The 23,668-nt window shown below is 32.9% G+C and overlaps 1 protein-coding gene and 1 long non-coding RNA gene across 2 annotated transcripts; one reads left to right on the top strand and one right to left on the bottom strand.

Moving 5' to 3' along the window:
- Nucleotides 1-15,246: 15,246 nt before the first annotated feature.
- On the bottom strand, nt 15,247-21,477 carry LOC115716923 (uncharacterized). Its single transcript, XM_030645844.2, has 3 exons — nt 19,844-21,477; nt 16,009-16,132; nt 15,247-15,929 (listed from the first exon to the last, which is right to left on the bottom strand). The coding sequence occupies exons 1-3, from the start codon at nt 20,711-20,713 to the stop codon at nt 15,409-15,411; spliced, it is 1,515 nt and encodes a 504-aa protein (XP_030501704.2). The 5' UTR covers nt 20,714-21,477; the 3' UTR covers nt 15,247-15,408.
- On the top strand, nt 15,599-17,615 carry LOC115716924 (uncharacterized). Its single transcript, XR_004011632.2, has 2 exons — nt 15,599-15,739; nt 15,862-17,615. It is a non-coding gene; the product is annotated as an uncharacterized LOC115716924 (long non-coding RNA).
- Nucleotides 21,478-23,668: the final 2,191 nt, after the last annotated feature.

Here is a 23,668-nt window from a genome sequence, read left to right as displayed (position 1 = left end):
TTTAATTTTTTGTATATTGAGAAATATTAAATGTATATAGTTTGTTCATAAGTAGAAAAATCCTGAAGTACTTCATATGCATCAAGAATTATAGATATATGATCATTTGATATGAAAATTAAGATCATACAACAAGAATGGAACAAATATATAGTCTTGGAGTACCATCATTCTCACAAATAGAAATTTATATTATCATTAATGTATTATGTTCATGTCTACTTAAAATTTTAAACTTTAGTATGAACAAAGTTGTATACACACATGAATGATTCGATTAGTTGGATAAATATTGATATTGCAGGAACCCCTCATCCATAATTTAGAGTCCACACATACACCTTGGAAGAGTTATAGATAATATACGGTCATAAATACACAGTGATATTTTAAAAGTATGACCATAATCTTACAAGATATATTATCACCAAAATAATTGTGGATCGTATGTGCATGAGAGGGAGACATATTCATGTTTTACTATTTTTCCTTTAGTTTATGTTTTGTCCTATTTGATTTTTTTAGCAAGATTTTTAACGAGGCAACTTGCAAATAATTATAAATATAATATATATATACACCCTTTTTTTTCTTAGCTCAGGTTGTGTCCCACTAGGTTTGCTTGATAATATTTTTAATGATACAACTTTCAATCATGCTAACCTACTTGCACTTTATGTGGCAAGTAGAGAATGTGTGGGAGTGAGATCATGACATAACATATTCAAGAAATATATGGATTACACTTAATAAAACAGTATTAACACCAGCAGTTATCTATGAAGATAATATTGCTTACATCGCTCAACTAAAATGAAGGTACATTGAAGGAGATAGGATTAAAACACATTCACAAAATTCTTCTTAATATATTTCAAGACAATACATATTGGTGTCCAACATATTCAATCAAGTGTCAATCTTGCATATTTATTTACAAAGTCATTACCAACATCAACAATTGAGAAGATGGTTCACAAGATTGGAATTCGTTGATTAGAAGATCTCCATGAATACCTAAATAAGGGGAGTTAATTTACGCTACACTCTTTTTTCCTTGGCCGAGTTTTTGTCCTATTAAGTTTTCTGGCAAGATTTTTAATTAGGCAGTTATTATGGACATCTAAGGGGAAGTGTTATAAAATAGGATCAGTTTTTTATTTTTACACTTCAAAGCTTTGTTTTTTTTTTTTTTTTTTTTTTGTATTTTTATAGAAATCCTTATAGCAACCAACGGAGCAACTTAAATTGCAACACAAATCTACATAGCAACCCACATAGAAACTACTAGAGCAATCCAAACCGTAAAAATAAAAAAAAAAAGTTAAAAAATAGTATATGAAGTGATTCTCCTATAAAATATTATTTATATGGTGTCCAAATCACTCAAATATTTTCTATTAATTATCATTAATTGTAATTACTATTACTCTTCTTAGTTTCCTAATCTATGACTCGAATATTTGTATAAATAGGGGATCACCCTATTGAAATAAAGTACTGAGAAATTTTCATTCAGTTTTTTTTCTCTCTTCATCATCTTTTTCTTTTCTTCTTATCTATTTTATATTATTTATTAATAATTTTATAACAACCTTTGTATTTTTGAAAAGAAATCCATGTCTATAACTGGTTGTAGATAAATTGATTAAAGAATGATTGAAAGTTAGAATTTTTGTAGAAGATAGAAAAAATTGGTCTAGATTAGATATTACTACTCTAAACTTTTTAAGGGAAAAATTACAATTTTATGTACTTTATAGTACTTAATTACATTATATGTGTTTAAAATTTATTTACAATTTAATTAACTATGAGAAAAATATTATTAATTTTATATACAAACTATATATAGTAAACATAAATAATAAATATATACAAAAAATAAATAATAAATATACATATTTTATTTATAAATTTATATTTAAATAATAATAAACACATTATATCAACATATCATCCCATATTTATAAAATTGGGATCACATAAAACCAATGAATATAATATTTTGGGTCTTGTCTTGTGACATGGTGAGTTAATCTGTATCGTTTGTGTGTTGATCGTATTGGTTAAAGTAGTTGTTTGGAAAGTTTTGTTTCGTTTGGACAGATTTGGTCTGTGTGGTTTTTCTGTCTTCGCAGAATGGAAGAACAATATGCGGCGTTTTCGATTCATGATGAGGATGAAGAAGGTCTTATTTTTGAATCAGGGGCTGATGGTTTAACAGAAATTGATGACAGATGGTTGCTGGTAGGACGTTTTTTGACAAATCGAGCCATTGATTTTTAGGCTATGCAAAATAAAATCCCCACTCTCTGGCAGCCAGGAAGAGGTTTATATGTGAAAGAACTTGATCCAAATCTCTTCTTATTTCAATTTTACCACGAAGTTGATATAGAAAGAGTTATAGAGGGGAGTCCTTGGACGTTTGATCGGGCACCACTAATCATTGAACGTGTGAAGCATGGAGAGAACCCGAGAAATATATCACTACTGAAACTGGACTTATGGGTGCAACTACACAATATGACAAACGATTTTATGTCGGAAAGAGTGATCCAAGGGGTGGGGAATTACATCGGCTCCTTTGTTAAGTTCGATCCTAATAATTTCTCAGGCGTTTGGTGTGATTATTTACGTATTCGAGTGAAGATTAGAGTGGACATGCCACTAAAAAGAAGAAGCTTGAAATCCGAGGCGGTCTGACTTGTCAGGTGATGTTTAAATATGAAGATTTACCAACCTTTTGCTTTATTTGTGGAGTGCTTGGACATTCCGAGAAATTTTGCGTAAAACTTTTTGAAGTCCCAAAAGAGAAAATTGTCCATGAATATAGTCTTGAATTGAAAGCTGCTCCAAGAAGAAGGAACTATGCTGATGGCTCTCGGTGGTTAAAATCAGGTCTGGCGGTTAAGAACAGATGGATGATTGTCCAGAAGCGAGTAATTCCAATGGTGGTCTCTGGAGGAATCACGTCCCACCAGTCATGGGGAACCAACGAATAATGATTGCCAACAATCAGGGACCCCCTTTACTACACCCTGAATCACGAATTCTGAATGGAGAGGTAGTTATGAGGCAAGTTCATAATGTGAATGGAGCACCAATGAATATGGAGAAACCCCTGATTTTAGGGAAGGTTAATGGCCATGTGGTTATGGTGCCAGCCGAAATTGATTTAAACTCTAGGTTGTCCTTTATTGATAATAAAAGAAGAAGAATGGGCTTAGAAAAAGAAATTGGGCTCAATGAAACACAAATGGTGGAGCTGGGCCGTGGGACAAGTATTCACAATCAGGGTGTCAAAAACATGGATATTTCTAACTTAGAAGAGAATGATGATGCAACTCAAATTGATTTCTCAAAAAACTTGATAGAGGCGGGTGTTGGTTTCTAGGCCCGCCAAGTATTATGAATGTATTGAGTTAGAATTGTCGGGGACTTGGGAACCAACGGACCATTCAATTCCTAAAAAAAATTGTATTTCAAAAGAGACCCGATTTTATATTTCTGTATGAAACTAAGTGTCATAAATCAAAAGTGGTAGGCCTGGCCCAGGCTTTGAATTTTGATGGTGTCTTTGTGGTTGATGCTAATGGGGCTTCGGGTGGTATTGCTTTGCTTCAGAAAAATAAGGAATCTGGGTTTTTGTTGGGTTACTCTAAGAATCACATTGATTTGCAAATCTCTATATCGCCTACTTCTCCAACTTGGCGTCTTACAGGATTTTATAGGGAACCTAATAGAAATAGAAGAAGTGACTCTTGGACACTCCTTTAAAGTTTAAAAGACCGGTCATCGCTTCCTTAGTGTGTTATAGGGGACATTAACAACATTGTCCGACAAGAGGATAAGAGAGGGGACATCCCCAGTGGCTCTTAACTGGGTTTCAACAAACCTTGCTGCATTATGGTTTGGAAGATATTGAGCTGCAAGGTCATCAATTCACTTGGGAAAGAAGGAAGAGGTACAAATGTGTGGATTGAGGTATATCTTGATCGAGCTCTTGTTTCCACAACTTGGAATCAATTATTTCATTCGGCTACTCTCTCTAATTTGGGGTTCGCTACTTCGGATCATTCTCCATTGTTTCTTGAACCGGTTGTGGTGAATAACTTTGCTCCTAGTCGTAGATTTCGTTTTGAAAATTCTTGGTTGAAGGAGCCTCTTTGTTTTGAAATTATTCGTGATTTTGGTCCCAAGAACAAAATATCAGCATCTCTAACAAGATTAATATGTGTGCTAAAAAATTATCTAGCTATGGGAAGGAGTTAATTGGCACTCTAAACCACCGTATTAAGAGTTATAAGGCTGATTTGAAAAAGCTTCATGGTTTAAGGGATACTACTTCAGTCCAAAGATATGCCGAAACAAAGAAGAAACTTTATGATGCGTTTGATCAAAGGGAGAGTTACTCGAAGCAAAGGTCCAAACAATTTTGGTTGAAAGAAGGGGACCATAATAGTAGCTATTTCCATAAGGCTGCTAGTACTAGGAAAAAAATAACCAGATTACTCAACTGTGAGATGTTCATGGCAATTGGGTCTCATGGGAGTCGGGTTTGCCGAGTGTTGTATCAAATTACTTCCATGAATTATTCCAAGCTTCAAGTTGTGTGTGTGATGAAGTTATTGATTGTGTTCCTAGTGCGGTGATTGATTTGGTGAATTCAGAGCTTTGTCAACCAATCGAGGACGAAGATGTTCGAAAAGCCATTTTTCAAATGCATCCTGATAAGAGCCCGGGACCTGATGGGATGACTCATGCTTTCTTTCAAAAGTGCTGGCCGATTGTGGGAGATGAAGTTGTCAAAAATGTACGTTCTTTTTTTGAGAATGGATTACTTGCCGAGGGGTGTGGGGATGCTAATGTGGTGCTTATACCAAAGACGAGAAACCCGGAACGTATGTCGGATCTTCGTCCAATAGCCTTGTGCAATGTTCTGTTCAAGATTATAACAAAAGTCATGGTGAATAAAATGAAGCCTTTCATGGACTCAATCATATCTGAAAATCAAAGTGCATTCATTCCTGGTAGATTGATCTCGGACAACATTCTTGTTTCTTTTGAGGTTTTGCATTACCTTAGAAGAAATAGAAAGGGTAAGGATAGTTTTATGGCTTTAAAACTGGATATGAGCAAGGTGTATGATTGCATTGAGTGGGCCTTTCTTGAGGCAATGTTAAAGAAGTTAGGATTTGTTGAAAATTGGATTTAGCTCATTATGAAATATGTCAAGTCTGCAAGATACTGTGTTACTCATGGTAATAAGGAAGTTGGTCCAATGATTCCAACAAAAGGTATAAGACAGGGTGACCCTTTATCACCATACCTCTTCATTCTTTGTGCAGAAGGTTTCTCTACTTTGCTTTGAAAATATGAACACAAAGGATGGCTTGATGGATGTAAAGTGGCCAATGGGGCTCCTAGAGTCTCTCATATGTTATTCGCTGATGATAATTATCTTTACTCCAAGGCTACAGAAGATGAAGCTCAGCGGATCCAGGAAGTATTTGTAAAGACCGCTTAGTTTAATTTGGAAATTAGCAGTTAATTATGATTAATTATGAAAATTATTTATAGATATTTAAATAATTATTTATGCTGTTATTATCGAATTCTGAAATGCATTTTACGTCATATAGTGAATTTCATAATTTTGCATTTTTGGTGCCCGGTAACATGGAACGCGGTGTTTGGCTCAGTAAAATCACAACTTAGTATGTTAGTATTGTGGGACGGTTTATTAGACATTGGGAATGTCGGGAGTGGTCGGGAATTTAGAATTTCCCAAAATACCCCTTTAGTGCCCTTTATGTTATTTTAGTGTGGAGGGGCAAAATGGTCTTTTTGCCCCAATGATATTTTGTCCTTTAGTGGACTTTATGTTGTGAAAAATATGTGATTATGTGGGTTTGTGTTGGCTGAAATAAAAAGTTAAAAATTATATTTTCTTTTATCATTTCTTTCAAAATTTAAAAATTAGAAAGAGTAAGAGTTTTTCCTCTCAAAGCTCTCTCTCTCTTTTCGGCCCTCCTTGGGCAGCAAGGAAGTGGATTTTCCTTTGTGATTCAAGTGATTTCCATCAAGTTTAGAGTAATTCTAGTAGAGGTAATCCTTGTTCTAGCTTCTCTTCTATGTTTCTTGGAATTTTTGGATGAAAATAATGATTTGCATGCTTAGTTTGGGTTGTTTTTGTTGCTGTGATTTTATGTTGTTTCTGAGGTTTAAAGCATGCTTGATTGAGTGGAATGAAATTGATTTTGATGCATGTTTGGTTGGTTTTAAACTAGTTTAGAATTTTGGCTCAAAAACTATAGTTTTCAAAGAAAAATGAAGAATCTGTTGCTGCACTTGTTGTTGCTGCTTGCTGTTGTTTTCTGAGATAATATATGCATATTTAGGTAGATTTGAGCTGGTTTGAATGCATGTTAATGATGTTTAGCCAAGTTTGAGTTTTGAACTCAAAGCTTGGAGCTTTAATGGTGATTTTTGATTCTGTGTTTTCTGGGCTGTGTTGATGCTTTAGAAATGTTCTTTGGGGTATTTAGAACAGGTCTGGAAGGTTTGGTATGAATTGGTTTTGATTTGAGGGAGTTATGAATTTTCGGTTGATTCCTGCGAGGAATCGGAATTCCGGATGTGCAACCGGAATTCCAGATGGGGTTCAGGAATTTCTAGAACCGAAATTCCGGTTGCAGAACTGGTCTGCCAGTTGGGGGATTTTCAGGAACTCTAGTTTTTCTCGTTTTTATGTTATTTAGGGTATTGGCATGCTTTTTATCGATAGGGAAACTTCTAGTTTCTAGTTTAAGTCCTCGGGATGTGATTTAGCGTATCACTTATCTAGTGTTGTGATTGTTATGGTTTAGGAGCCTGTAAACCGCCGTGCAGTTCGTTCCACTCAGGTTGACCGGCACACCTAAATTCGGAATTGAGGTAAGATTAGTATAACAGTATGCATATGTATTACATGTTTAGCGTGCATGTTAGGAAGCCTATTAGATTACATTTGATATGTATGTTGGCTTCGTACCATCCGACCATATCACATCGGTTAGGCTAGAGTATGACTAGCAGCTGGAGTATGACCAGTGAACCGAGTATAGGCTGATACTAGGGTTGGTGGTACTGTACTGTTTGACTGTATCACATCGGTTAGGCTAGAGTATGACTAGCAGCTGGAGTATGACCAATGAACCGAGTATAGGCTGATACTGAAACACATCGGTAGGGCTAGAGTATGACTAGCAGCTGGAGTATGACCAGTGTACCGAGTATAGGCTGTTACTTTGTCAATAGTACCGTCGTACGAACGTTCGGGACTCAGTATCGTGTAGGACACGACAGTTAGGCTTATGGTCAGGGGTATGGGCGTCTGATCATAACCCGGGATTATGTATGTTTTATGATTTATGCTTTTCTTACTGAGTCTGTCGACTCACAGTGCTATGTTTATGTGTAGGTAAGGGCAAGGCCAAGGCTGAAGAACCGTGAGGACGAGCCGATGAAGATTGTACATGTCGGGGCGGTTAGGCCTGGAGCGTACGATCCTCGGGACAACAGTGCTTTTGTAATCGGGATCCCGAGTATTTTTGTATAAAATATTATATAAGTTTAATTAAAAAGCAAAAATTTTAATTAATCACGATTTTCATAAACCTCGTTGATTAGCAACGAGCTGGACAGTACGTTTAAAAATCACGTAATACGCCTATGCTAGTTAGGGTGTTACAGTATTACTCAAAAAGTGAATTTCTCCAAATCCTCTATCTTTTTTACTGCCAATACACTGAGTTCCATGCAAGATAGAAATCAACACTATCTTGGGTATGGTCACGGCTGCTGAAGATAGTTTATATTTGGGACTGCCTAGTTCAATGAGAAGGAATAAATCAGCTGCTTTTGGTTTCTTGAAAAACAATGTGAAAAATAGACTTCTTGGCTATGGTACAAAGTTTCTATCAAGGGCGGGCAAGGAGATATTAATAAAAACGGTGGCGCAAGCACTTCCAAGCCATGCTATGAGTGTTTCCTTGATTCCTCAAGAGGTTATAAGAGATATTGAAGGCTTGATGTCAAAGTTTTGGTGGCAATCCACGAGCAACTCTCCTAAAGGTATTCATTGGATGTTGTGGAAAAAACTCTGCAATCATAAGTCTAAAGGAGGTATAGGTTTTCGTAACTTAAGAAGTTTTAACTTGGCTTTGTTGGGAAAGCAAGGTTGGAGGCTTCTTACAAAACTTGATACGCTTGTTTCAAGAAATTTTAAGGCAAGGTATTATCCTCGAGGTTCATTTTTCACAATTGATATTGGTAACAACCCCAGTTATGTCTGGCGTAGTGTTCTTGAAGCTCGTCCTTTAGTGCTTAAAGGTGTTCGTTGGACTGTGGGAGATGGCACCTCTATCCCAGTCTTGGGTGAACCTTGGCTTCCTCATGTTCAGAATCCGTTTGTTTCATCTCAACACCCTGCTCTTTCTAGTGCAAGAGTATGCAACCTACTGTCGTTAAATGGATCGGGTTGGGATGAAGAAGTTGTGGTTGACTTGTTCGAACAACGGGATCAAAGACTCATCTTACAAATCCCTATGCAATATGGTCACAGTCAAGATAAAATCACTTGGATTGGTGAGGTTTCAGGTCTCTTTACGGTAAAAAGTGCATATAGAATGGCGCAAGAGACGAATGGAGAGAATAATCAAGATGCAGCAGCACTCGAAGTTTCTTGGAAGAAATTTTGGGCATTGAAACTCCCCCCAAAAATGAAAAATCTGGTGTGGAGAGCTTGTCAAGGATGTCTCCCAACTCTGATTCAACTAAGAACAAAACAGGTGAATGTGTCAACAATCTGTCCAGTTTGTAATAGTCATGAGGAATCAATTTATCATGCACTTGTTGATTGTCCAACTGCACAACTCTGCTGGAACAGAGAGGGAATAGGTACGGGGCTGCAATATAATGCAGTTTTTTTGGACTGGCGCATCTCCAATTTTCTGGTGCTTGATTAAGATCATAAAAAAAGATTGGTTGCTCTTTATTGGTCAATATGGAATGCAAGGAATGATAAGGTTTGGAACAACAAATTGTCAAGTGCAGAAAGTATAGTTTATTCGGCAAAAACTTACCTTAATCAATGGCTTGCTGCTCATAGTTCTAATGTAATCTACCCGACTCCTGGTTTTGTGCTAGGCGACGGGGCTGAGTAGTGGTAGCCACCACTTGAAAGTAGCATTAAGGTTAATGTCGACGGCGCTATATTTGCTGACACGAATCAGTTTGGGGTTGGCTTTGTGGTTCGTAATACACAAGGGCTGCTTATTGAAGGAGTTACCAAGCTTTTTCAGGGATTGGCTACACCAGAATTTGTGGAAGCATTGGTGGTTAAGAAAGCTCTAAGTTGGATTAAGCGAAATCGATCTTACCAAGCTGTCCTTGAAACCGATTGCTTAGTGTTTATTCAAGCATTGCGTAGTTCAATTGAAATGATTTCCATGTTTGGTCAAGTGGTTAATGATTGTAAGGTTTTATTGTAAGAACTTCAACATGTCTCTGTCTTTTTTGTTAGGCGATCAACTAATAGGGTAGCTCATAACTTTTCCAGAGCTTCCTTATCTTATCCTGATTGCAGTTTCAATTTGGGGTCTGTCCCAATTGATTTGCTACCTTCTTTGGTGGCTAAATTTAATGGTTAATAAAGTATGATTTTCCATTCAAAAAAAAAAAACATATCATCCCAAACATTATCATAACAAATAGGAAAATTTACGGCATAAATAATTATTTTGTTCAATTTATTGCTATTAAATACCCAAAGTTGCTATTAAATACCCAAAATTTGAAAATGACGACAAAAGTACTTAAAACCTCAATTTCTATTATTTCTGTTAGTACTCATTTTAATAGTTCTGTTAAGTCCTCCAAGAATGCGACATGTCAATTTTCAATTGGTATATATTATCATTAAAAATTATTAAAATAATTTTAAAATGAAAAATAAATAAATAAAATATTTTTTTCTTTCTTTCTTCTCTCTCTTCTCCGTCTCTTCAATCTTTTCCTTCTCGACTTCCCTCTCGCCCAACTTCTGATCAGCCTTAGGCTCTCTTCGGCCATTGACAACCCAAACGGAGGCCACTTCCAGCTTCTCCAACTCCCAAATGTCTCAGCCCCGAGCCTCACTCTCTCGATCACCTCAATAGGCGTCCATGGGATTCACCCGTCGATCGACCCAGATCGGCCTCGTTCACCTAGTGCTCTAGCTCTGCTCCAAATTTGCGAGCTTGGGCTGGAAGGAAGCTCGATCTGAGATCAGAGCGAGAAGAAGGAAGCTCCAACTTTGTTTGAATGTTTCACTTTTCAAATGCCCAGAAAGTGGGTTTCAAGAATTTTTTTTTACTAGTATCTTTCTAGTCTAGGTTTCAATCTTTTATCTGAGCAACTCCACCAACTGATAATAATTCACTTCTTGGTTTGTCAATTCGATTAGGTGTTTACTTCATTTTTCATTTAAGTTTTGAAACTTGAAATTTGATGGTTTTATTTTGTAAGGATCTTTTTGATTGAATAAGCTTGGCTTGTTGGTTTTTTTTTTGAAAAGGCTTGTTGATTCATCTTGACAAAAGAAAGAAAAATGAGTTTTTTAGTGGCAGCTTGGTAAAACATTTAAGTTTGAAAAATTTAGTGGCAGGTTCTATAGGTCTAATTCATCTTCAATGAATTCATCTATAGGTCTAAGTTTGTAATATTATACATTTACTTGTATATAAATAAAATTTGTATTGATCTAGATTTTGAGAGTTAATAAGGTTTATTATTGATTAGTGAAAAAATTATTAGATTATTTACACCACATACTAAAATTTTTATTTTTTTTTTATATTTTTACTGTAGAGCGGATTTTTTTTTTTCAAAAACACTATATTTTTTTTTTGAAATTTTTCCCAAAAATATTGTATTTTTTTTTCAATAATACTGTGTACTGTGTTAAATTTTTTATTTTACTTGTTTTTAATTGTTCTAATTTACGTGGTATATGGTTTTTTTAAACCTTTTATGATAAATATGGCATATTTAACTATGGACTCCTTTATATGGCTTTTTTCAACTTTGGCAACAGTTTATGGGATTTTAAAGCCCATACGGCTGGAACTATTTTGCCAAAAGCCCATATTGTGTGTTTTGTAGTTTCTTTAGGTTATTTTAGTCATTTTAAGTATTTAAATTTTTTGGTACAATTTTTTTTTTTAAGATAACCGTTTATTAAAGAGGGGTTTTTGCATGTAATCATGGTGATTTGATGGTTGCTTCCCCATTTTAACTTCCTTTTTTTCAACTAAGACCTATAAACCCCATAAACAGCCTATTATATCACTTTATCCCTCTCATTTTTCCCTCTCTCATCTGTTCAGCTTCAGCTTTCCTTCTCTCCTCTGTTCGGCTTCATTGTTCTGGTTCTTGATTTTTTTTTTGCTTTTTGGCTACCGATTTTGGGAGGAAATCAAGAGGAAATTAGGCACATTGCGATTTTGGTTCTTCAAGGTATTGCTTCTATCTTTCCATTTTATTAATTTTCAGATGTTAGGGTTTGTTTTTTTCCATTTTCATTTATGTGTTTAATGAAGTTTTTTGGTTGTTCATGGAGTTTTTTTTTTTTTTTTTTTTTTATTTTTTTTTATACTGTTTGTTTGTTGTGTTAAACCAACATTATGGGTTAATTTGAAAATGGGTATATGTTATTATACACTGTAATTGGAATGTGATGTGGCTGTATTCTTTTTTTCGCTGATGGTTGTTCTGTTTTTGTATTCTTTCCATATTTGTTTTTGTTTTTTCTTTTTTTTTGTTAGAATTTAATGGTGTCTGTATCAAATTTGATTTCCAATAATGTCTGATTTTGAGCTTTTGTGATATGAGTATCTCATTGTCGATACTGGTGCTCACTCTTCGTTATGTTGACTTAGATTTTTAAAATTTGATCTATTAAGTTTGTACGGTATTGAAACAAAAAATTGACTGGGTATTTTTCCTTTTGTTTATGTTCAAAATTTCCATCCATAAAAATAATAGGATCTTGAGCAATATAGAGGTGGATGTTTAGATCTTGGAGTTGGATGTTTTCTGTAAATCATAGGCTTAGGAGTATTAGTGTTCTTTTAACTCATTGTGCATAAAAACGTAAACCGGTTTCTGTCAATGTTATAATGTTGAAAAGCTAGCTTTTATAATTAGTTTCAATAATCGGTTTCTGTCTATAGTGCTCTTATAAGGAGAGCCAGTGTATACCTGCATTTTGTGTGCCAATTCTACATGGTTTCAGAGACAGGTTCATCTATCTATAATACTTGTTTTCCCATTCTGCCTAATCTTCCTGCAAAAACCAGTTTCTATATGCACATAAAAATAATAGGATCTTGAGCAATATAGAGGTGGATGTTTAGATCTTGGAGTTGGATGTTTTCTGCAAATCATAGGCTCGCAAGATTGGTGTTCTTTTTTAACTCATTGTGCATAAAAACGTAAACCGGCTTCGTCAATGTTATAATGTTGAAAAGCTAGCTATTATAATTAGTTTCAATAACCGGCTTCGTCTATAAGTGCTCCTATAAGGAGAGCCAGTGTATACCTGCATTTTGTGTGCCAATTCTATATGGTTTCGTAGATGTGTTCATGCATGTCTATAATACTTGTTTTCCCATTCTGCCTAATCTTCCTTCAAAAACCAGTTTCTATATGCACATAAAGTCAAAAGTTTTCCAGGTAACCGAGGGTTATATCAAATGACACATTTATATTCGTTGAACAAATTGATTTCCTTGCATATTCATGCATCATGTCAAAGTCATATCATTCAAACGTATATGATTATATATTTAATGTTTTTCCAACAGTTTATGGCATGTAAAAAACCTAGGTTTCTTAGAGCTTGCAAGTGAATTTGTCTCTTTAATCGATCAAATAATTCTATCATATAATCGATCACAATTGGACATGTATGTACAAATAAATTTGGCTTAATTATTTCCAAAACTGTTTTGAAAATCAAGTGAAAGCAGTAGGAGAACCTGGTAGCCTTCGATTGAGAACGAGCAAAGTAATTTTCTGCCCCTTTTTCTGATTTGTTTTCAAGAGTTTCAACTCTGTTAGTGTCAGTGTTAGTTTAATTTTCTTCAGAAACCAGTTTCTCTAGTTTAATTTGTGTTATTTGTGCGTTCTGTGATTTTAAAAATTGTCATTTGAAAACCTATTTCTATATGAAGATCACAGTTTCTATATCAGTTATTTTTTGGGCTTATCCTATACCTAATTTGGAATCAGTTAAAAACCAGTTTCTGAAATTGTATTTTCTATATTACTTAGAATTGATGCAGGTGTTGTTTGGGATCCTCAGGGAAATATAAGAAAAATCTAGTTAGACAATTGTGTTTTAGAGGTTCTAGATTGAAATAAACTAGCGTAATCACTAGTATCCTACTGAATGATATAAAAGGAGAAACTGGTTTCAAACATCAATGTAATGCACATATTTGATCATTCCTATTTTGGAAACATGTCAAAAACCAGTTTTTACAGATTGATCATTGGTGGTGAGTCTGGGCATAACTGGTAATGTATTTCTATTGTTGTGTTGCATTTGATTTCAGCCTTTACTAATTCCAACAAACTTTTTAGATCACAGTTTGTTGGTATTAGTAGTCCAGTCATTATGTAGTCTTCATACTTTTTATCCTCTTTCCATTGCCCTCCATATTTGACCACACACATTATTGAATCCATACCTGTACACAGTATTTTAAATATTGTTAGTTAAAAATTACAATGTATTAAGAAACCGGTTTTCTTATTTTTTTGTTTTGTTTTTATTTGTTTTAAAATTATATGTGTTTGTTTCCCTATATATTTCAGAAATCGGTTTCCAACATTACTTTATATTTTGTTTATGTTTAACAGATAATATCATTTTAAGAACTTTTAGTCAAAATATATATTGTTTTTAGAAACCGTTTTTTTTTTGTTTTAAAATTATATGTGTTTGTTTCACTATATATTTCAGAAACCGGTTTCCAACATTACTTTATATTTGTTTATTTTTAACAGGTAATATCATTTTTGAAACTGTTTGTTAAAATTTATAATGTATTTAGAAACCGGTTTTTGTTTTTTTTTTTTTAAAAAATTATATGTGTTTGTTTCCCTATATATTTCAGAAATCGGTTTCTAACATTACTTTATATTTTGTTTATGTTTAACAGATAATATCATTTTAAGAACTTTTAGTTAAAATATATATTGTTTTTAGATACCGGTTTTATATTCATAATTTTCAGTAATCTTTTCATTTTTGATCGTGGACGTCTAAAACTGAATTTTTCATAATGTTTAATTTTCCTTTTCTTTTTTTTTTTTTGTTTGTGAAACTTCATAGTCTAAATCTAGATTAAGTATGGACATTTCATTATGAAGCAATGCAAGATCATATAGTTTTGGTATGAAATTTATTTCAATCTAGTTTTTTTTTTTTCTTTTAAGTTTAAATTGGAATTGTACATAATCGGTGTAATTTTCTTTTGCAGTATATATATGCCTACAATCGGTGTTGGCTTGATTTTGTTGATTGAATTTTATGTGTGCAGGTTGATCGATGCTCTGCTCTGAGTTTAAGAATGCGTTTTCTGGTTTAAGGTGAGAGCTTCATTGCTTATCAGGTGCGATGTTGCAGGTTGCTTCTGTGTGTTTGGCCATGGCCATGGCTGTTTTTTAGATCAGTTTTGTTTGAATCAGAGAATAAATTTGGACAGGGAGAAGTGATGAATTGAATTGGAGAAGATGATGAAGTGAAGAGAGAATCGCAGTAGAGAGAGAAGAGAGAATCGCAGTAGAGAGAGAGAGAATCGCAGGAGAGAGAAAATTGTGTACAGATTTTGTTTATATATGGTTAAAAATAGTAAATTTTATTCATTTAAAATTAGTTTCTGTTTTTAACTTATTATATGGTTTTTTTTTTTAAAAAAACCATATTTGTAGTTTGCTTCCTTAGTTAATGCCATATTTTGTGGCATTTAGTTTTGTTGCCATATTTATCATAAGATGACTCATTTTTCCCATATTTTTGAAAATATCCCTTTTGTTTTCCACTTTTATTTTATAAAAACAACTCTTTTATAAAAATTAATCCAAATTTCAATATATAATTTTTTTGGTAAGTTTCCCAAAATTATTTTCATAAAAAAAATAAAAAATCTACGAGATACTCAAGGTGGCTTTAGTCATTAAGCCGAATGACTAGCCAAGACGTTAATGCCTGCATCAGAACGACCCTGAGCTGTTTCAGTATTTGCAACAAAACCCTAATAAAAGAAAAAAAAAAGCGCCAAATAAAAAAAAAAACAAGTGAAATATTTCTATAACTCACAACAGATCAAGTAAGACTTCCTCCATTAAAGAATCCCAAACCAGATCTTCCAACTCCAAATCAATCTCTCCCATTTCCTCATCCAAATTTCTCCATTTTCCATTTCTTTCCATATCCCTGGTGTAAGCCTTTCTTCCCTCCTTAACCTCCCATCCCACCAAAACTTCTCTCGTCGGAGCTCCCACCGTCCAATCCACTGCTGATTTCACCGCCATTGCCTCCGCAAAGCCCTTTGTCGATGCTCTCTCCTCCGCCATTCGCTCTCTGAAGAATTCGAACATTAATTTTTCGGTCGCAGTCGACCATGTCGTAGTACCGATGTTTTTGGTGAGTTTCGTAACCAGTTCCCGCGCTTTTTGATCTTCGATTTCATCGTCGCTTGATTTTTTAATCTTAACTCGATCGTAATCGTCTTTGATATCTGACATTGCGATTATTCTCTTTTCCAGATCGACTGGTTCCAGTTGAGTGAGGTTCTCGAGCCTTCGAATCTTGCGCTGAAGATTCTGTTTCGTTCCTGCAAATTCAAGATTTTCGGTAAGTTTTTCTTAATTAATCAACTTGCACACATATGTATGTATAGAGTACAATATTACCTTCCAAGTGAGTGACTTTGCTATTGAACGGAGAGTTAGTCTCATCTTGATCATCGTCTTCGAATGGACAATCCAACACAGAGACGGGACTGAATTGTTCCTTATCTTCTTCATTTGACCACTCCTGAATATAATTCATTATAATCAATAAAGTTAAAAATAAATAAATTAATGAAAGAGAGGGAGTAAGGAATTTTTCTCAAGAATATCTTTAACATGATTTGATTGAGATGATGATAATGTCAAATAATGTCGTATGGGCTCAACATGTTATTCTAAGGCTTTGTGAATAGCATCCATGTATATGTGCTAGATTTTAGTGGGGTGGTGATGATGCTTTAGGGACTTACACCTTTTTAATTATGTTATTAAAACAAGCTTGACGCCTCTATGATATCTAAATTCCCTTGCTACTAGGATTTTGAAAGGTTTGTATCATAGGCATAAGCCTTTTGGTTCCTTGGTTAAATCTAAAAAAAGTTCTTTTCGTTTGGAAGAATATTTTATGAGGAAAGGAATCAGGTCTATCTGGAAAGTTGGCGACGGTAATGAAATCAAAGTTTATGAAGTCATTTAGGTTTCGATGTCTTCGAATTTTATTGTGTTGTCACCTAACCTATTCGGTGAGGGAATTACGGTGTCCCATTGGGACTACTTGAATTGATCAATGGTCTTTTTGCTCTTGATGAAGCTACGACAATTATATCAGTTCCTTGCCCTTTCTTACTGACTCGAGATAGATTAATCTGGGAGTATGATAATTCTGACTTCTATTCTGTTAAAAGTGGTTATTGGCTTGTTATACGCAACTTCGGTGTAGGTCGTGCATCCTCCTCAATTGGGTTCTCTGGTTGGGGGAAAAAAATTTGTTCTCTTAATCTTCCTCCCAAGATGAAGGCGTTCACTTTGCATATTTCTTCTAACTGGATTCTTACTAAATGCAACTTTACAAAGCACGGTTTATTGACAAATGGTGTATGTTAAATCTCAGTTAGAAACTACCCACCATGCCTTATGGGGGTGCCCTTATCTAGTTGAATGTCATAAACTTTGAGATATTTCTTTGGGGATCCTCTTGCTTTTATTATTTCATTCATAAGTTTTTTGATCCTTTACTTGTGGCCTCTTTAGAGTTGATTTTGGTGATTATATTGCGAATTTAGTTTAGTGTCGTGATTTTCTTGCTCATTAACCGATATTAGACAACTCTCCTAGTGCTTCTCTCTCGATTGGGAGCTTACAGTCCTCTACAAATGCATCTTCTAGTTCTGTTTGGGTGTTGTCTGGTAGGGGGACAGCGATGATCAATTCTTGATGCTGCTCTCTCTCGACGCTTCCATTGACAAATGTGGTTTGGATATAGTGGTTGGTGACTTTATAGGTGAGGTTATGGTTTTTGCTGTTTGGCACATTTTGAGAACCTTTTTTTCCTGAAATGGCGAAAGATTTAGCTTTAAAAAATATTGCCATCTAATGTCGTTTATTGAGTTTTCAGAATATGATATTTGAATGTGGTTTTGAAATTTAATAATCAGGTTTAATTTTTGTAGATTTAAGACAGTTTTTTTGAATTTCACTAAGTTTTCATTCTATTCTAGATCTATTAAAGGTTGTTTGCCTATTTTTTTTTTTTTTGGCTAAATATGCATTGTCAGATGTTATTAGCAATGTTTAGTAACTTGATTATCCTTCTTGAAATTTTTCTTCTCAAATATATATAAGTTTATATATATAAACCAAAAAACTAAATTTTAAATATTAGAATAAATAGCGACATAAGTACTCAAAATTTTAAGTTTGTATATGGTATAAACTTAATGTTTATTTTTAGCGGCATAAGTATTCAATATTTGTAAAATTATAATTTTTATTTTAATTTTATTAGTATAAATCTGTTATTATCTTAAACATGGTACATATAAGTTTTAGATTCTATATTATTGGGTCTAGACATAAACATGTAATATTCAGTTATAATTTAGCTGGAAAAGTTTACTTATTATTCGAGACTAGGTAGGGGTGTTCATCCAATTCAATTCGCACTATTTTGCTCATATTCCATCAAATCCGCATTAAGTGTGGATTTCATATTTTGGATCTAATCCAATCCGTAAAAGTACGGATTGGATCGATTATTTTGGATTGGTTATTTTTTAATATTAAATTATTTAATATTTATAAATTTTTTTTTTTACATAACTAGCAACATGATAAATAAATTATTGTTATTTTATGTCTTTAACCATAAATGAAAATAAAGAAAATAACAAATAACAAATTTAAAGGAAGAAAATAAAAATATATATGGGTATAAAGAAATATTTAATTTTGTTTTAAATTGTATGTAGAAAAAAAATTATATATATAAGAATGAAATATACATTTGATCTATTAAGTTTTAAAATATAATTGCATTATATGTATTAGACTTTTAATTAAATATTTTCTTTACATTAATATATTACTTGTATATATAAGTTTTTAATTTTTTATTTTTAAATATGTATAGATTGAATTGAAACGGTTATTTTTACATGTAAATCAACATCCAATTCGCACAAGTGCAGATTTTAAATTTTCTAATCCAATCTGCACAAGTACGGATATCCATACTTTGTGTATTGAATTGAATTGGATCGTGCAAATTGGATTAGTTCATTTATTTTATATATACCTTGACACTAGATTGGTATATACCACGCTGTTGACTTAGGTTCAATCAAACATAAGACCTATTAAAGGATATTTGTCTAAATTTAATCACAAACATAATATGAATATGAGTTCATATAAAAGAATAATATGAATAGGGGAATTTAATTCAATTTTATATTCATAATAAGTAGATATATCACCAATCTCAATAAATATTAAATATCTTTTTTTTTTATTTAAAATTCACGATCTCTATTTTTCATATAAAATTTTCATGATATATATCTAACTTGTACCATTTATTTTTAACTAACTTATACTAGCTAATTTAAATATTCAATGTAATAATATTTGGAATTAATATTCAGTACTGAAATCCTATATGACAAGATTACTTATAATTTAGAATATAAATCGAAGTACACCCCTCTTAAATAGCAAGCTACCAAGTGTCCAATTCCTTATGTTACCGACAAAATGAATTAATAATTCTCTCGTGACCATTTTATAAAGGAAAATACAATTTACTCCTAGTCCTACACTGTTGTACGACTACAATTATTAGCAAACGTAAACAGCTACCGCTCCTTCGTATGACTCATAAATTTGAACGATTATAAATTCTCTACTTCGAAATGAACATAAATAGTTAAAAATATGGCCTATTAACCATTCAAATGTGACACATATAAAATTTGAAAATAAAATAACACAAAACATTTTAAACAAAGAAAACTATGGCAACTCTCTTTAAAATTAAAGTATCGCCCATACTAGATGGAACTGTCCCCGTACTAGATAGTCTTCCTATATTTGACGCCGAGGATCCCGCTACTTGGCAACAGTAGCGGAATCGAAGACCCAAGAACCACACATGGAAGATCATGCAATCCCCTAGGACCATATCTAGCCTTGTGTTTTCTTTTATTATTATATTTTTTTTTCTCTCTCTTTCCCGTTTACCAAACACTTTTAAAATACATATAGCAATTAATAAAGAAAGTGAGTGTAGCGCCACACTCACTTTTACATCCTACTTAATTCTATCTCAAATCAAAGTTATTAGTATTACTAATTTCGGCTAACTCAAGGGAAAAAAAAAATATAGTCTGAGACAGAGATATTATTAATGTACGCACGCAAAGTATGGAATAATAAATAAAGAATCCTTGTTAATTACCTTTGCGTGTTGATGAGAGCAGGTAGCGGTTGTTGGTCCTAACTCCGTCGTATCCTCCTCATCACCGACAGTACTAGTACGATCTACTTTCTTTTTGACCTTCTGCGACACGTCGTTTTCATGAGCTACAGTGGTAATTGGAATGGTTTCGGATTGTTTGCTAGAACAAGTTGTAGTAGTGGTAGTAAACTCACTCTCACACCAACTGTTACTCTTACTATTACCGCTTGAGCTACTTGAAATAACGGTTTTCGTGGTAATATTTTGATCATCATCATTGTCCGGCAGCTCAGGACACAATCTCCACCGGTTGATATTTTCTCTGATGATCTCTTGACGGTGATGATGATCTCCGACTTTAGTATTATTATTGGCACCAGCATTATCTTTATCAGTGGCGCCTCTACCCCAAAAGCGATTATTTAATAGCTTCCTGGAAAGGCTTCTGGGCAGGAGTCCTTTTCTGGCTCTGTTTTGAACGGATGACATAACTGAAGGGAACGGCATTTGTTTGACGGCGTTAATAACGGCATCCGAAGCTCTTTGAAGGACTGAGATGGTGAAGCGACCGCTTCTGCTACTTCGGAAATGTCGCTTTGCCTTAACCAAATTTGGTTGTTCTTTAGGATTATGTCGACGACTGCGGTGCTGATGATTCTGTTTAAGATCGATCTCGAGGAGAAATCTGACGGTCGAGCAGCACTGACGCCTTGGAAAAGATTTGAAGCCGTTGGATGAGCACGAACTTAGATCGTCGAGAAGATAGTCCTTGAGCATCAACGGCTTACGTTCGATCATAATTGATGATTTTCTAACCACCGCCTTTTGATGATGATGATCATAAGAAGAAACCATTGCTCGATCAGCCATTGGTGTTGTAAGAAAAATAATAATTTGAATAAAGAGCCTAGCTAATTATACTAGGGTTTGTATCTGATCAGAATCAGAACTTTCCATATATAAATTAAACTTCTGATCATCAGACAGGAGAGAGAAAGAGCTGAAGAAGAAAGCTGTATGTATTTATAAGAAAATGTATACAGAAAAATACAAAAGATTTAAGGGGTTTATATATTGAGGTGTAAAGAAAGAGAAAGAGAGTGTTTGAAGATCTCAAGGAGATCAGAGAAAATCAAAACCGGCCATTTGAGTAAATATAATTATAATAACTGGAAATGACAGTGAGATTGTATATTGAAATAGAAGATATATATATATATTATAGAAGTTGTAGATCAGGAAAAGACAAAGAAAGGAGATCACTATAAGAGTAGTACTGTAACTAAGTGAGAGTGAAAAAGGGGTCTAAAAAGAACAGAGGTGTTAGAAGAAGAAGAAGGTGGCTTGGATGCTTCTTTGGAGAAATTTGAATCTTTAAGTTTGGTTATTTTATTGTGTGTGTTTGAGTTTTTTGAATTTCACTTCGAAAATGAATTATTTAATACGAGATTTTACGTGCTAGAATTTATTGCGGTGGCGTCTTTTGTGGAAAGCTTGGACTTTGGACTAGCAATAGACCTCTAGTTGACCTTTTTACTTATTTTATTTAAAATTTTGAATAATAAAATCAATAGAAAAAAACCAGCAACAATAGAAAGAGAAAGAAAGACTATACTACATATCTAAATATCTGAACTGTAGCTCTTCCATGCAGAAACTGTCCCTCCTTTCCACGCGCTAAGCCACGTGTGCATGCATGTACTTGTCTCTTACTAGTGTGAAATTACAAATTTGCTGACAGGAGATTCTTTTTTGACTCAAGAATATGATTCATCTGGTGGATACAGTTAATTAAGATTTTTTTCTTCATGAATTTTTATAGGTATTAAATCATGCATTCTAAATTGTTTTGACCATTAAATTTTTTTCATAAATTATTGAGATTGTTAGATTTAAGTATTTTTGTCTAATTTTAGTAAAAAAAATTTAACACGAAAATTCAAGGGACATGATTTAGTACATATTAAAGTTTGAGGGACATGTTTTGGTAGATATCAAAATTTGGAGAGCATGTTTAGTACATACACAATCACTGAAATAGTAAAATTGAATGAAATTAGACAAAAATTTTTAAATCTAATAATTTCAATAGTTTAAGAGAAATTTTTAACGGCTAAAAAAGTTCAAAAAACATAATTTGGTACATGTCAAAGTTCGAAAAAAAAAAATCATAATTAACTTAAGAAAAATATAAAAGTAAATCAAAAGCTTGATATATATAAGTACTAATTAATTAATACAACTATGATAGTAGTACTACGTTATTTTGTGTGTGACATTTGAAGTGACAAAGAAAGCTTATAATGTTCTTTCATAAACTAATGTGGTTGCTTTTTTCTTATAATTTTCTTGATAAGATAGCTTTGTTTAGTAACTTTATCATAAAGTTTTGTAATTAAGTGTGATACTCTTTCAACTTTTTATACGAAAAAAATTAATCTACTAAGTTAAATTCGTTATTGTTTCCAGCTAATTTTAAATTATGTTCAGATCATAATAAAACTCTTGAATCGAGTAGTAAAAGTGATTTCTGATAATAGTAAAAATTTTATGCATAACATAAAGAAATTTTTGATATATTATCAAAAGAAAATTGGATTCCAACTACTTAGTACAAGGTGAATAGAAAATTAATCATGATTATTAATCTAATCCAAGAGGAGTATTGTATAGGTGATGATGTGATATTTCTCTTTAAGTGATAATAGATGACAAATCATAGTTTAAGGAGCAACTTGCTTTGGCTACTGCTGAAGCATTAGATATACATACATTAATGTCCCAATCATTTCATACGAAATGTTGCTGAAGATCTATTGGACCTTGGTATAAATCACTAATTTATTCCACTTAGGCAGGATTATTACTTATGAAGAACAAATTAACACAACTTAATTAAATTAGACCCTTAACTATAGTCCGTTGGCAAACAATCAAGTTATAAATACTTTCTGTACGGACAACTAATTAAAAATTAGCTTATATAACTAGATCTAACAGCCTTCAACCAAACCAAGTACCAATATTTAAATATAAACAAACATACATGGATCCAAAATAGTAAGGGCAATTCCAATGGTAAAATTTATATTTGGTGTTGAATTAACACTATAAGTGTATTAATTTAACACTATTTTTTTTTTTACATTTCAACTGCAACACTAAAAATTATACTAAAAAATATATTATTTATTATTATAAGATTTTATTAATATAATATAAGTTTTGATTATAAATAAATTATTTAATTATTATTTTATTGTATAAAGTGATTATTAAATTATCCAAAAAAAAAAAAAAGAATTGTAGTCGTCTACAATATCCCACTAAGGTCATCTCTAACTGGACTTCAAAACACTAAATGTAGTATAGTTTTACAAATTAATTTACTCCAATAGGACACTAAAACTATACTTATAAATAGTTTTGTCTATAGTGTCCCACTAAATTTAGTGGGGTACTGTAGACTACACTATTTTTTTCTTTTTAAGTTTTTAATAATTAAATAATACTTTTTAAGAGAAAAAACTAAATAATTATATATATTTAGTATTAAAATATTCTTATTATATTAATAAAATAATAGAATAATAAATAATATAAAATTTGGTGTAATTTTTAGTGTTGTCATTAGAATTGAAAACAAAATTTAGTGTTGAAATAGTAGTTTTTTGGTGTTGATTTAATAACAAATTTAAGTTTTACTATTGGAGATGGCCTAATAATAGTGAGACACTATAAACTCCCACACATATAAGGTAATGTTTAGTGTTTGTTTGGAGTAATATTGTGTGAAAACTTCACTATTTTTAAAATTTTACAGTC

This window comes from Cannabis sativa, chromosome 5 (genome assembly GCF_029168945.1).
Source record: "Cannabis sativa cultivar Pink pepper isolate KNU-18-1 chromosome 5, ASM2916894v1, whole genome shotgun sequence".
Taxonomy (NCBI): domain Eukaryota; kingdom Viridiplantae; phylum Streptophyta; class Magnoliopsida; order Rosales; family Cannabaceae; genus Cannabis; species Cannabis sativa.
This window is presented reverse-complemented; position numbering and strand designations above follow the sequence as displayed.